This window comes from Fukomys damarensis, unplaced genomic scaffold (assembly GCF_012274545.1).
Source record: "Fukomys damarensis isolate Sample0158 unplaced genomic scaffold, DMR_v1.0_HiC HiC_scaffold_20, whole genome shotgun sequence".
Taxonomy (NCBI): domain Eukaryota; kingdom Metazoa; phylum Chordata; class Mammalia; order Rodentia; family Bathyergidae; genus Fukomys; species Fukomys damarensis.
Window position 1 is genome coordinate 20,453,542 of NW_022900932.1, and position 12,319 is coordinate 20,465,860.

General features: G+C 48.0%; 1 protein-coding gene across 1 annotated transcript in view; it reads right to left on the minus strand.

Moving 5' to 3' along the window:
• Positions 1-12,319, minus strand: part of LOC104849537 (core histone macro-H2A.2) — a 28,899-nt gene that overhangs the window by 15,460 nt on the left and 1,120 nt on the right. Inside the window, exons 2-3 of the mRNA XM_010606029.2 lie at positions 2,604-2,710; positions 1,122-1,319 (exon numbers count right to left, since the gene is read on the minus strand). Coding sequence (XP_010604331.1) covers positions 1,122-1,319; positions 2,604-2,710 — 305 coding nt within the window. The remainder of the gene's footprint in view (positions 1-1,121; positions 1,320-2,603; positions 2,711-12,319) is intronic.

The following is a 12,319-nucleotide window of genomic DNA, read 5'->3' on the forward strand; positions in this document are numbered from 1 at the left end:
TTTTTTTTTTTATGGTTATCATGGAGGTCTATGGAGTGAAAACTTCACAACCTCTAAGGCAGCCCCACTGTCCCACAGAATTTTTTGTGATGGAAATGCTCTGTTTCTGCTGTTCAGTGCTACTGAGCTTGTGCAATCAAGGAACTGAACTTTTAACGTGGCTTAATTTTAAGTTTCAATAGCCACCTAGGCTAAAGGGTTCTGTACTGAGTGACATAGGAAAATAATACTGCACAGATGGTGTCACTTAGCAAGCTACGCGAAGTGAAATCCATCAGCCAAACCATCTATGGGAGACTGGAGATGGGTTAGCACTAAACATGGGCCTCTGCGGAGAAAGGAGAAGCAGGGTTCCCCGCTATGTCTCTCACAAATTCGTTTGGGCTAGGGTTATGGTTCAAATCCTAAATGTTCCCCAAAGGTTTAGTCACCAACTTGTGGTGCTGTTGGGATGTGGAGGAAATTTTAAGAGGAGGGACCTGGTGTAAGGAAGGGAGATCATTGGGGGCATGGCCTTGAAGGGGTATTGGGACCTGGCCCCACCTCTCTCTTTTTACTTCCTGGCTTCCCTGAAGGGAGCAGCTGTATTCCATTTGTGCTCCTGCCAGGTTGTAATGCCTGGCCACAGGCCCAAAGTGATGGGGCCAAGTGACCATGGACAAAAACTCTGAAACTATTATCCCAGGTATCCCTTACCTCTTTTTAAATTGATTATCTCAGGTGTTTTATCACAGCTACAGAAAGCTGAACACAGGGAAAAGGATCTGCCTCCCATTCTATGGGTCTCTTAGTCTCTTCAGGTTTCTGTAATGGTATAGCACAGTCCAGGTGGTTTATAGACAGCAGACATTTCTGGAGGTTGGAATACTGAAGATCCAGGCTCCAGCAGACTCCATGTCTGGTGAGGTCCGCTTCCTTAGGCAGGACACTTTCTCACTGTGTGCTCACACGATGGAAGCTCCTTCAGGATTCTTTTATACAGGCACTGATCTCAGTGTCAGGGCTCTGCTGTTGTTATCTCATCACCTCCCAAAGGCCTCACTACCTTATCCAGTCCCTTGGCAGCTGGGGGACATAGCAGTCAGACCCCAGCAGGGATCCACGGATATACCTTGGCTCACCTTTTTGGACGCCCGTGGCTTGGCAGCCTTGGCTTTCTTGCCCCCCTTCTTGCCTGACGTGGCCTTCCTTCCTCTTTTCTCTGGGGGTGGGGAGAGGATCGTTTCCGACTTGCCTTTGGTCCCTCGCTTTTTGGCCAGCAGTTCGGGGTGAATTCTGGGCAGGACACCTCCGCTGGCGATGGTCACTCCTTTCAGCAGCTGAGGAGAAAAAAGGGAAGCATCACACAGTAGCAAAGAGCTCACCAGATCAGGATTTAATACAATTCTAACTTTTGGTAAAATAAGTCTTAAATCTGGTCTTTGCCGTCTTAAAGAAATTGTAGAATACACAACTTAATTGGCTTTTTTCATCTTGTAGAGTATTTCTCTGTCAGCGTCAAGGATCCTGTGATCGTGGGCAGAAAGCAAAACAAAACAAAACAGAGTAAAAAAGTTATAGAAATTGAAGCCAGGGACGGCTGCCTAGGGCGCTGGAATTGTAAATGACAGGAGGATAAAGGGCTTCACACAGGGAGAGCACAGCCGGACAACACTGGGCTCACAGGTCAACACAGGGGCTACACCCTTTCACGGTCACGACTCACCAGTGGTCTGCACACCCTTGAACGTGTGGCCCATCAGGAAAATACTGTTTAACCATGCACTTCCTATTAGATAGGTTTATTTACTGGCAAATAACTGACATGTACTGCTACACTAATTAGCCTGCCTCTCTTAAAATAGCACCACTCCAGTACTGTGTGAGACCTCAGCTCAACTTTGAAGGATAAGTTACTGACATCATGAAAAAGGGTCTAGAAACTTTTATAGCAAATTCACAGGAGTTATTTCACAGCTATTGAACCTGATAACAAAAAACTATGGCTTGCAGTTTGTAGGTCTTTGTTTTTTTTTTTTTTTTTACTTTACCAGTAATCAATTTTTATTACATTTTTTGAAACCATCAATCTATGATGGATTGACCATAAAAACCAATTCTTCACTAAAGTTTGAGAAGAATGAGATTAGAAAATAAACAGCAATAAAAAGTCTTATACTATTTATTCCCTACCTTGCATGTCCTGGGGCAAGAGGGCATTCACTTGACTTTGAAGTCAGTTCCAAATTAAAAAGGGTCAGTTCTAATATATAAGTAAGGATTCTTATGCTCTCCCCAAAAGTAATCATCAACATGCTTTGGGTGAAAAAACTGAAAGGACCTGCGTGCACAGAACTTGTCTCTAAAAAGGAAAGGAAGGTCTGGCAAGACCCAGAATGCATAACGGGATCTATTCAGAGCAACTTGATTTAATTCTGACTGACAGGGTAGAACTTGTTCTTCTCTGACCTGATCTGAATAAGTAAGAGTGTGTGTGTGTGTGTGTGTGTGTGTGTTGCTGCGCGTTTGGGAATTGTTGCAGGAGTGATTTGTGGCCAGCCGGCCCACCTGCAGAAGCATGCCTGGCAGAGCCACCCTATGCCATCCCTATGCTTCAGACATACCTGGTTGAGCTCCTCGTCATTGGCAACAGCCAGCAGGATGTGTCTCGGGGCTATCCGGGCCTTCTTGTTGTCCCTTGCGGCATTCCCAGCCAATTCTAGGATTTCCGCTGAAATCATAAGGGAGCATTCACAATCACAGAACCGGGTTTGAACTCCTTTTCTTTGGAATTGGTTTTGAGTTTGACCACATTTACTCATTTGTGACTTTTATTCCTGGGTCTAAAAGAAATCCAGAAAGCTGAAAAGGACTCTGGGTACAGATAAATACAGTATTTAGCAAGGTATCATATAGGATCATAACAAAGACCACATTTCCTATCTTCCCTTGTTGGTATGTGTGATCATGTGACTAAGCTCTGGCCAATGGAAGGCAAGTAGTTGTGCTTTCTGGGGCTTCTGGGAAGAGTCTGCTAATGAAGGGGCTATGACCTTCTTCCCTTCCTATTCATGAACTGAGGATGTGCCTACTGAAATATCAAGAACTTGTGTACTGCCTTTTCTAAACTTCTTTTGTATGAGAGTGAAATAAACTTTTCTTGCCCCGACACCCCCCCACCCCCCCACCCCCTGTACCAGGGATCAAACTGAGGACCTTGTGTTTTCGAGGCAAATGTGGTGCCACAGAGCAAAATCCCTGGCCTTATTTTTCATGTTTAAGCCAGTAAGCAGAAATGAGTGTGTTTTGTTTTTTTGTTTTTTTGGGGGGGCAGGGGGTGTTGAGAAAGGCTCCCACTATGTAATTCAGGCTGGTCTTGAATATATAACAATCCTGCCTCAGTCTTCTGAATGCTAGGATTACAGGTGTGTGCCACCACACCCAGCTAAGTGCTGACCAATACAGAATTCTAACACAGGACCCAAATGTCAGTCTACAGAGAGGAGAGCCAACTCTAAGGAGAAGAGCAACATAGGTAAAGTCTGTTTTTGGTACCCATTGGGGTTCCCTTTAGATTTTCCTTTTCTCCTTTGCTTGATGTCCTCCTGTACTACAGCAAAATGGATGGAAAGAATAGATTTAGACTGTGGGATAGGGAATGTTTAACTGAAAAGCAAACTTCTAACCCTAACACCCATGAGTCTGGGGCAGAAAGACATGTTGGGGCCTAGGGGTCTTCCACATGTCCCTGATGATTTAAGCACAGCTCTGGCTTTAACAAACATGGGACTTGGTAAATGTGAAAATGCAAATAAAAGAGATTTTCCCCAAAGCTATTTTATATGCTATCAAAATTTTGGGGTCAACTAATAAAAATCTATAGGATTGGTTTATACCACCCCGGGGCTTCCCCCTTCCTCTTTTTTTTCTTTTTAATTTAATTAACAAAATTTTTTGAGACAGGGTCTTGCTATGTAGTTCAGGCCTATCCTGAACTCACTACGTAGCCCAGGCTGGCCTTGAATTTATAGCGATCCTCTGGCCTCTGCCTCCTGAGTGCTAGGATTACAGGTGTGTGCCACCACACCTGGCTTCTCCCACGTTTTTTGAAGGATGTTCTGCTAAATCAAATTTGTCTGCCTTAAAAAAATATGAGTAAGACTTTAAAAAAAAATCTCTTCCCTTAGAAAGCTGGAGGCAACAAGCCAGTATGTTGTCTCACCAAAAAGTGTGTGTATGTGCATTTGCGTGAATATGGTGTATGTGTGTGTGTGTGTGTGTGTGTGTGTGTGCGTGCACATGCGTGTAGTCAGGTGTGGGCATGTCTTTTGAGGAGATTTGCTGGTACAATACCATAACTACTAATTCCTAAAATTAACAGGCGATTTTGTATAAGGCTTTACAATCATCCTAATTTCAAATAAAGCAGCACATGAAATTGCCATCATTCACAAAATCTATGGCAATAATAAAAGCTTGGCATAAGTATGCCATATTAACTAAGCAAATGTGATTAACAAAAAATTAGAATAAAATAAACATTAGACTTAAATATTTATGTGGCATTTCCATAATGAAAAGTGCTAAATCATCGCAAACTCATTCTCACATTCTTCCCCGATTATTAAGCAATGAATATTGTATTTACCAATCACTCATTTATACAGTGACTGTTTTCTGCATCAAAAATTGGGGCACTGCAGTTGAGACATAGGAGCGTAGCTTTGGGAGAATGGGACAGTGTTTGAAACTAATGCCAAAGGTAGACAATTTGGCTTGACGCATTCAGGTCGCCACCCCAGAAAACAATACAGAGCGAGTGGCAGTGTGGTGACACAGCCTTCCTGGATGGGCTTGTAGAGGATTATGACTCCACAAAGTGGGGTGTGCTGCACCTGCACATCCTGGGATCCGACATTTCTGGAGTCCACAGCTGGGAAAAAGGAGCACTCCACCCACACCTCCTCTGGATGGGAAGGAGGATCAACCTAATTTAAAGTTTCTGAGCAGCTGAACTGACTATCATCTTGGCCCATCACTTTCCTTCCTGTCGTTCCTTGCAGTTAGAGATCCAGTTCACCCTGAGTCCGTGGGGAAGGTTCAGGGAAACCTCGCATACTCGGGGCCTCCAGGAAGCCCCTGAGGTAGATCGGGTTGTCTTCAGCTTGTGAGACAGAGGCACAGACATTAGATCCTCAGACCATGAAGCTGCGGGAATCAAAGGCAACATAGAAAGAGACTAACAGGCAGCGATTCAGCACACAGCACAGACCCCACAGTGAGGCTCAGAGAAAGTGTAACTGGGCTCTTTAACTGCCAAAATACCGTGTGACAAAGAAAACCTCGATTGTGTACTCTAGAGCCAAAAGTAGGACTTTTTTTTCTCTTCTTCTTTCTTTTCCCCCCTGGTACTGGGGATCAAACTCAGGACCTTGTGCCTGCAAGGCAGGTGTGGTACCACGGTGCTAAATCCCCAGCCCTGGACCTCTTGCTAGGTGTGGTGGTGCACACCTGTAATCTCAGCACTCAGTAGAATGAGGCAGAATTGTGAGTCTAAGGCCAACTTGAGTGGGACCCTGTCTCAAAAAACCAAGCAACCCAGGAAACAAGCAATCAACCAACCAAGCAAACAACAACAACAGAAACAAAACACACACACAGAAACACCAAAAACAACCACTTCTCAACATTACCCACGTAGAAGACTTAGATCAAACAATTTTTATGTCTTCTAGATGTTCAGTTTGGACGCCCTTAGGACAAGGCCATCATTTATATGTCTGAAATAATAGTAACCTTTCAGTTTCAGATGTTATTATGTCCACGGGAATGATAAAAGTTTGTTACATTCTTGAGCAATTTTATTGATCCTGGGGACAAAAGAATCTGTATCCTGGTGATCCACAGGAAAATGGATTTTTACAAATTGGTTTTACCGCAAATGTTACGGGACAGCTGTGCAAGCCCATGGGTGTCTGCAGCGGACCCTCTCTTCAGAAGCCACACTCCCCGTAGCAGTGACCAGCTGGGACACTGCTGAGTGGTTGGTAAAGCATCTTCAGCCAAAGGGACACTGTAAGCCCATGCATGTTATTTTGGGAGTCTGCGTCTCTCATTTTATAGATAATGTAATCAACACTGGATTTTCCAGCCCTCTAATGGCAAACAGAACATTAAGAGTAGGGTTGTGACAGGGGACATGGAGAGGACATCCCCAAACTCTGTCCCTTCCCTGCCCACATCATTCTTGCCCATAAAGCAAGGGGCTGCCTACTTCTCTAAGTGCTCTGCAGCTTTCTGGTGTCCCAGCTAATGCTTGGGCCTGGCTCCCCCACCCCGCCTGCTCATGTGACCATGGCTGTCCCTCCTGCCCCACCTGTGCCCCTGGACACCCCAAATCAGTCATCTCCCCACATTTGCCCCGCCCATGACTCACGACTCTCTGATACCAGGGACCAGGCTGTCTGTCAGTGGTGCCTTCCTTCCCCACCCTCTCCCCTCCTGGTCACCACAGGGCTCCATGTCTCATGCGCCTTTCCCCCTTGACATTACCAGAGTTAAGCTTCTCCGGTCTTCCACTTTAGGTAATTGGCCGGCTCAGTGATTTCCCCATCCCTGTTTTTGTCCTCCAGAGCCAGGCCCTTCCAGAGGACTCTTTACTGCCGCCTAGAGGAAATTCCCACAGCAAAGGCAAATCTTTGCAGTCTGTGATGTGAATGATACTTCTTTAAATATGCGTCCTTGTGCACAGTACAACCGTTACAACCATACACAAGGCTCTGGTTGCCAGTCACCTTTGAAAAACACAAATGTAATAAATAAAAATGTTTAGATAGGAAAATGCTTGTTAAGTGAAGAGACCCAGTTATCTGGAAATGGCGAGTAAATGATTTAATGGCACAACAATGATTTAAGGAGGTGTTCCCTAGTTTTTATTTTTTATGTATTGAGGCTTGAACCCAGGGCCTCACGAATGCTAGGCAAGGACTCTGGTGCTGAGCTACATTTCCAGCCTTTTTTGTTTTATTTCAAGACAGGGTCAGGCTATGTTGCCTATGCTGGCCTTGAGCTTGCTATCCCCCTGCCTCCGCCTCTGGAGTAGCTGGGATTGCAGGCGTGCACCCCCAGACTCATCAGTCCCAATTTAAGACTTGCCTTGCCAAGATAGAGCAAGACCAGGGGGCTGAAGTGCGCACGCGCAGAGTGCTGTGGCGGGAAGGAACCTTAGGACTGACACTGCACACTCTGGTCACACACGTCAGGATGCTGTGTGACCCTGGGCTGGTGTCAGGCCCAGCAGGCTGCGCTTGCCGGCCAGTGTCACCGCAGACCTGTGCAGCTCCTCTGCCCGGGGCTCTCCGCTTTCTCGTGCAGGCCCTTCTGGGGCGCTTGTCCTCTCTAGGGCCAGCGATCTCCAGAAACCACAGACAAGAAGACAGAGGAGGTGGCTGGGCCCGTCCAAGGACATCCACAGAGGACCTGGTGCATGCCGGATGAAGGGCATGGTCAGCCTCGGGGATCTGGGCAACAGACAAGGGCCCGGTGCTGCCGCTGAAAAGCTGAGTTAAGGGGGAAGCTGTGCCTGTAACTAAGGGGAGGGTGCCTGGGAGATGCTGAGGTCTCCACAGGGACACTGGTGTGAGCGTGTTCCCTGGGGCCTGGCTTGGATGCCAGCCTCTTCCCACCCTGCAGGGACCATGTGTCATTGGTGTCACCGGGCATCCCTGTGGAAGTCTGGTGGGGTCCAGAGCCTCTGCTTCAGAATAAGGTGCTTGATTTATTTACAAAAAACTGTGGGGAAATATATATAACACAAAATTTATTTTGCAAACCATTTTAATTTTTGAGACAGGGTCTTGCTATGTGGTTCAGGCTGGGCTTGAATTTACTATTTAGTTCAGGCTGGCCTTAAATGTGCAGTGATCCTCCTGCTTCAGCCTCCTGAGTGCTAGGATTAAAGATGTGTACCACCACATTTGGCACCTTTTTAATTTTTTGAGACAAGGTCTTGCTAAGTTGCCCAGGGTGGGCTCCAACTTTTAAATCTCTTGCTTTATACTTACTTCTAGAGTGTTTGGATTATGGGTGTAATCCCTGATGTAATCCGCCCCTGGTTTAGGTTAAGTTTTTGAGAAACCATCTAATTATCCACAGTCTTGCCCATATTGGGTATTTTTGTTTTTGCTTTTGTACCAGTGATGAACTCAGGACCTTGCGCTTGCCAGGCAGGCGCAGTTCCACTGAGCTAAATCCCCAGCCCAATTTTTTTAAAAAATGGTAGTCACTCCAAACAGGTATCAAATACATCATATCCGTTTCAAATACATAAAATAAGCCAGATGTGGAGGCACATACTGTAATCCCAGTGCCTTGGAAGGCCGAGGCAGGAGGATCTCAAATAAAAAACAAAAAAGGGCTAGGGATGTAGCTCAGTGTGAACACCCTGGGTTCAGTACCCCAGTACTACTATAAACAAACACTATAAAATAAAGTACATCCAATGACAAATCCTATGGAAGGGGAGATTTAGGGATAGAGTAGTCTGGATCCTTCTTCATTAGTGCATGAGAAACCGAGATCCTGCAGCCACTGTCATAACTGTGACTCCCAGCTCTCACCTACCTGGCCTCCTAACACCTCACACTCCTCACTTCCTCACCAAGGCTGCTGTGTCCTGCAGGGGGCAGCTCTGCCACCCCTGACTGGTTTTACCCGTGTGACCCCTTCCCGAGGCTTTTCCTCCCACGCTGCTTTGCTGCGTCTCCCCTCGGCCAGGCCAGCCATCTGGGCACTCTGACGTTGCTCACAGACCGGGTCCTGGGCTCACCTGCGTCCTCGCTGTGCCCTCTGGGTCGCATCACTCACTCCCGTGGCCTTCACACCATGGAGGCTGTGCCTCCAGCCAGAGACGCTCGGAGGAGGTCTTCCCTTAACAACAGTGAGTTTCTAGCTTATGCCGGGCAGGGCTGAGCCTCTCTACTCAAGCCTCTCAGTAGCTGAGTTTGGATTCCCGGCTCCAGCCTGGCTGCACCCAAGGCCCCTGTGCACCCCCTGCCCTGCACATCTTACCACCAGCTACCTTCAACGCACCCCAAACTCAGCTCTACAGACCCTACAGGCCGCTCCTGCTTCTCCACTGTAGCCTGCTTATTCAATACTGCTTTCGTATCTCTTCTCCTTCCTCTGGGCCAAACTCCTACACATACTCTCCGGACCCTGGTCTTTAACCCACACATCCATGCTGCAGCCCACACAGCCCCGGCAGGGAGAAAGCAGCCAGTCTAAGCTTGGAGACTGGGGCCATCCTTGTCACCCTCCCTGCGGGCCTATCCAGTATCATGCAGAGCTGGTGCCCACAGTTTGGGTTTCTTCTCACCTTCTACTCTCTCTGGGCACCCCTATCCGCAGTCAGTCCCCAACGTGACTCTGAAACAGCTCCCGCCGGCTTCATGGATGCTGACCCTTGCTTCTTGCTGACAGTTCTCCACCTAAAGCTCCCCAAAAGATAGCTCCTGCCTTCAACACCCCAACACCTCCCTGCTGTGTGTGTAAGATGTGCACGTCCTCTGCGAGGTCCAAGGACTCCCAGAATCCAGCCCCTGCCTTTCTACCTCTTTCTTCCTGACTCCCATTTCCCAGCGCTGCCCGGCAGGCACCGGAACTTCCTCAGTTCCCGGAAGGCACCACACACTTCCTCTCGCTCCCGCCTCCCTAGCCAGCTAGGCCTTGGGATCCTAGCTAAGTCCTCCTAATCCCTCACCCTAGCTGCCCATTACAAAGCTTACCCCTTTGGGGTCAGCCTTTAAAAATCCCAATGCCCAGTGCGTACCCCAGAAACCCTATGGGTTGGACACAAGCACCAGAGTTCGCAATTGACTGACCTGAGAAAAACCAGGGCTCAGGACCTGCGCTATGCTGAGGCAGTGTCTCTCTCCACCCCCACTCCCCAGACTTCCCCAAACTCCCTTCAACACACCCCACCTCACTGTGAAGAGCTTAGCAACTTCCCCCTTAGACTGTGCCCAGCAAGGGGGACCAAATCTGCTCATTTTCTGCTGTATCTTCAGGATCGGATCCAAAGGTGACTTCGTTCAGGATTTGCCGCATTAATGTGAAGGTTATCCCAAGGGTAACAGGCAGCCTCTGTGCTTTAACAAACTTGACTGGTGCCCCTGTAAATATCAACTCCCCCCTCACACACTGAACGTGGCCTCTAATTTCACTAATGTGATTAAAATCAGTGAAATTCGGATTTGAATTCTTTGTCTCATTAAAATGCAAATTTAGCCTGAAAATAACACCACCTTCACAGAATTAGTCATTTACACTTTGCCCAGAATGATTTTATCAGTTCCTAACAGAGGGACAGGAAGAAGAATTCCTTTTTTAAAAAAACATTATTTTCTAGGGATTGAGCTCAGGACCTTCACACTGAGCTGCATCCTCAGCCCCTCCCTTTTTAATTTTTTATTTTGAGTCAGGGTTTCACTAAGTCACCAAGTTGTGTAGGCTAGGGGTATGAACTTGCAATCCTCCTGCCTCAGTCTCCCAGAGTACTGAGATTACAGGCATGCACCACCACGCCTGGCAAACTATTTACTGAGAGTAAATGCTCTCCCATGCTCCGGGTACCTCCACTAGTTCATCCAACAGAGATGGAAAATTGTGAAATTGAAATAAGGATCCCAAATGTAAGCCTGTGCCCTCTGGACTCCAGCCTGAGCTTGGAGGGGAGAACAGAGGAGTAGGAAAGGACATGGAGAGGACAGGTCTGGGCCCTGGAAGGCCCCCCTCACCTATGCAGGTGACCCAGTGGGTGAGGTGGTGGGGGAAGCAGTGTCGGTGGCTGGAGCGTCTGCCAGGCTCCCCCTCCCTTTGCTGCCCTTTCCTGCCAACACATCCTCCCAGGGGCCAGTTCTGTCCTCAGCCTCTCCATCTGAAGACCCGCTGTGTGCTGGATACACAGGCACTCAGCAAACCCTGCAGAAGAAAGACGAGGAGAGCCCAAGCTTCCCCATCTAACACACCTGACCAAATAGCAGAGAGGCCTGCCATTTACAAGGACGTGTTTTGTAGCCAGGCGTGGTGGCGCACACCTGTAATCCCAGTACTCAGGAGGCTGAGGCAGGAGGACTGCTGTGAGTCTGAGGCCAGCCTGGGCTACATAGTGAGCTAAAGGCCAGCCTGAACTACACAGCGAGACCCTGTTTTAAAACAACAACAACACCCCAAATAACAAAAGGCTAAATTTTGGGTATGTATAGAAGTTCAGACTTTCCCAAATGGAGATCCTGGAATTTGTATTTTCATTATACAAATACCAGGGCGTGGCTGTGTAACAAAATGTGCAGGGCTTGGAGTCCGAGGTCCTGAATCCCAGCTCATCACTTGAAACCTGAGGGATCTGGGGACTGCTCAGTGTCTCCTGGGCTGTTTTGAAGCTCTGTAGACTGGTCTCAAAGTCCCACCTGTCCCTCTCTGAGCTGAGCAGGGAAATTACTCCAGCACATTCCTGGGTTCCACCTCAGACCTAGGGAATCAGACCCAAGGGTGCATCCAGGAAATGCATGCTAAACAAGCACCCCAGGCCTTCAGGCAGGGGCTGCAAGGCCAGCTACAATCTTGCTACTCCAAGCATGGTCCCCAGCCTGGCTGTCCCAGGATCACCCAGGAGTAGGTATGTCTCCCACCCTGACCTTATCCACCAGACCGCCAGGGTCCCACTGTGAAAGGCACTGCTCTGCAACCTCCTGAGGGTTCCCAAGGGCCCATCTGAAGCCCCGGGGAGGTTTCCACCTGCAGACTAAGACAGATTTTTTTCCTTAGTAGGTGATGACTTGCGGGAGGAGGGTGTGGCGGGGGACTAAGAGGGGAAGAGGCTGCACCTCCAGGAGGAGCAGGGGTGAAGAGGAACTGCACAGGGAACAGCCCCAGGGCTTTGCGCTCAGAGCTGAATTAGGCTGGGCTTGCCAGGGGAGGGAGGTTTGTTTTTTCACCAGGAAAAATTCCCAAGGCACTGGACTGTGGTGTCTGGGGAAATTGTGACCCTTGGGCAATTAGAGACATTGCTGCTTCTGCATAAAATGACCCTACAAGGAACTAAGCACACTTGTTTATAAAGATAATTATTTATTTTTTGTTTTTTTTTGAGACAGGGTCTCGCTATAGAGTTCAGCCTAGCCTAGAACTCACTATGTAGCCCAGGCTGGATTCAATCTTGCAGCATTCGTCCTGCATCAGCCTCCTGAGGGCTGGGATTTACAGGAGTTAGCCACCATGACAAGCCCATATATATATATATACATATATGTGTGTGTGTGTGTGTGTGTGTGTGTGTGTA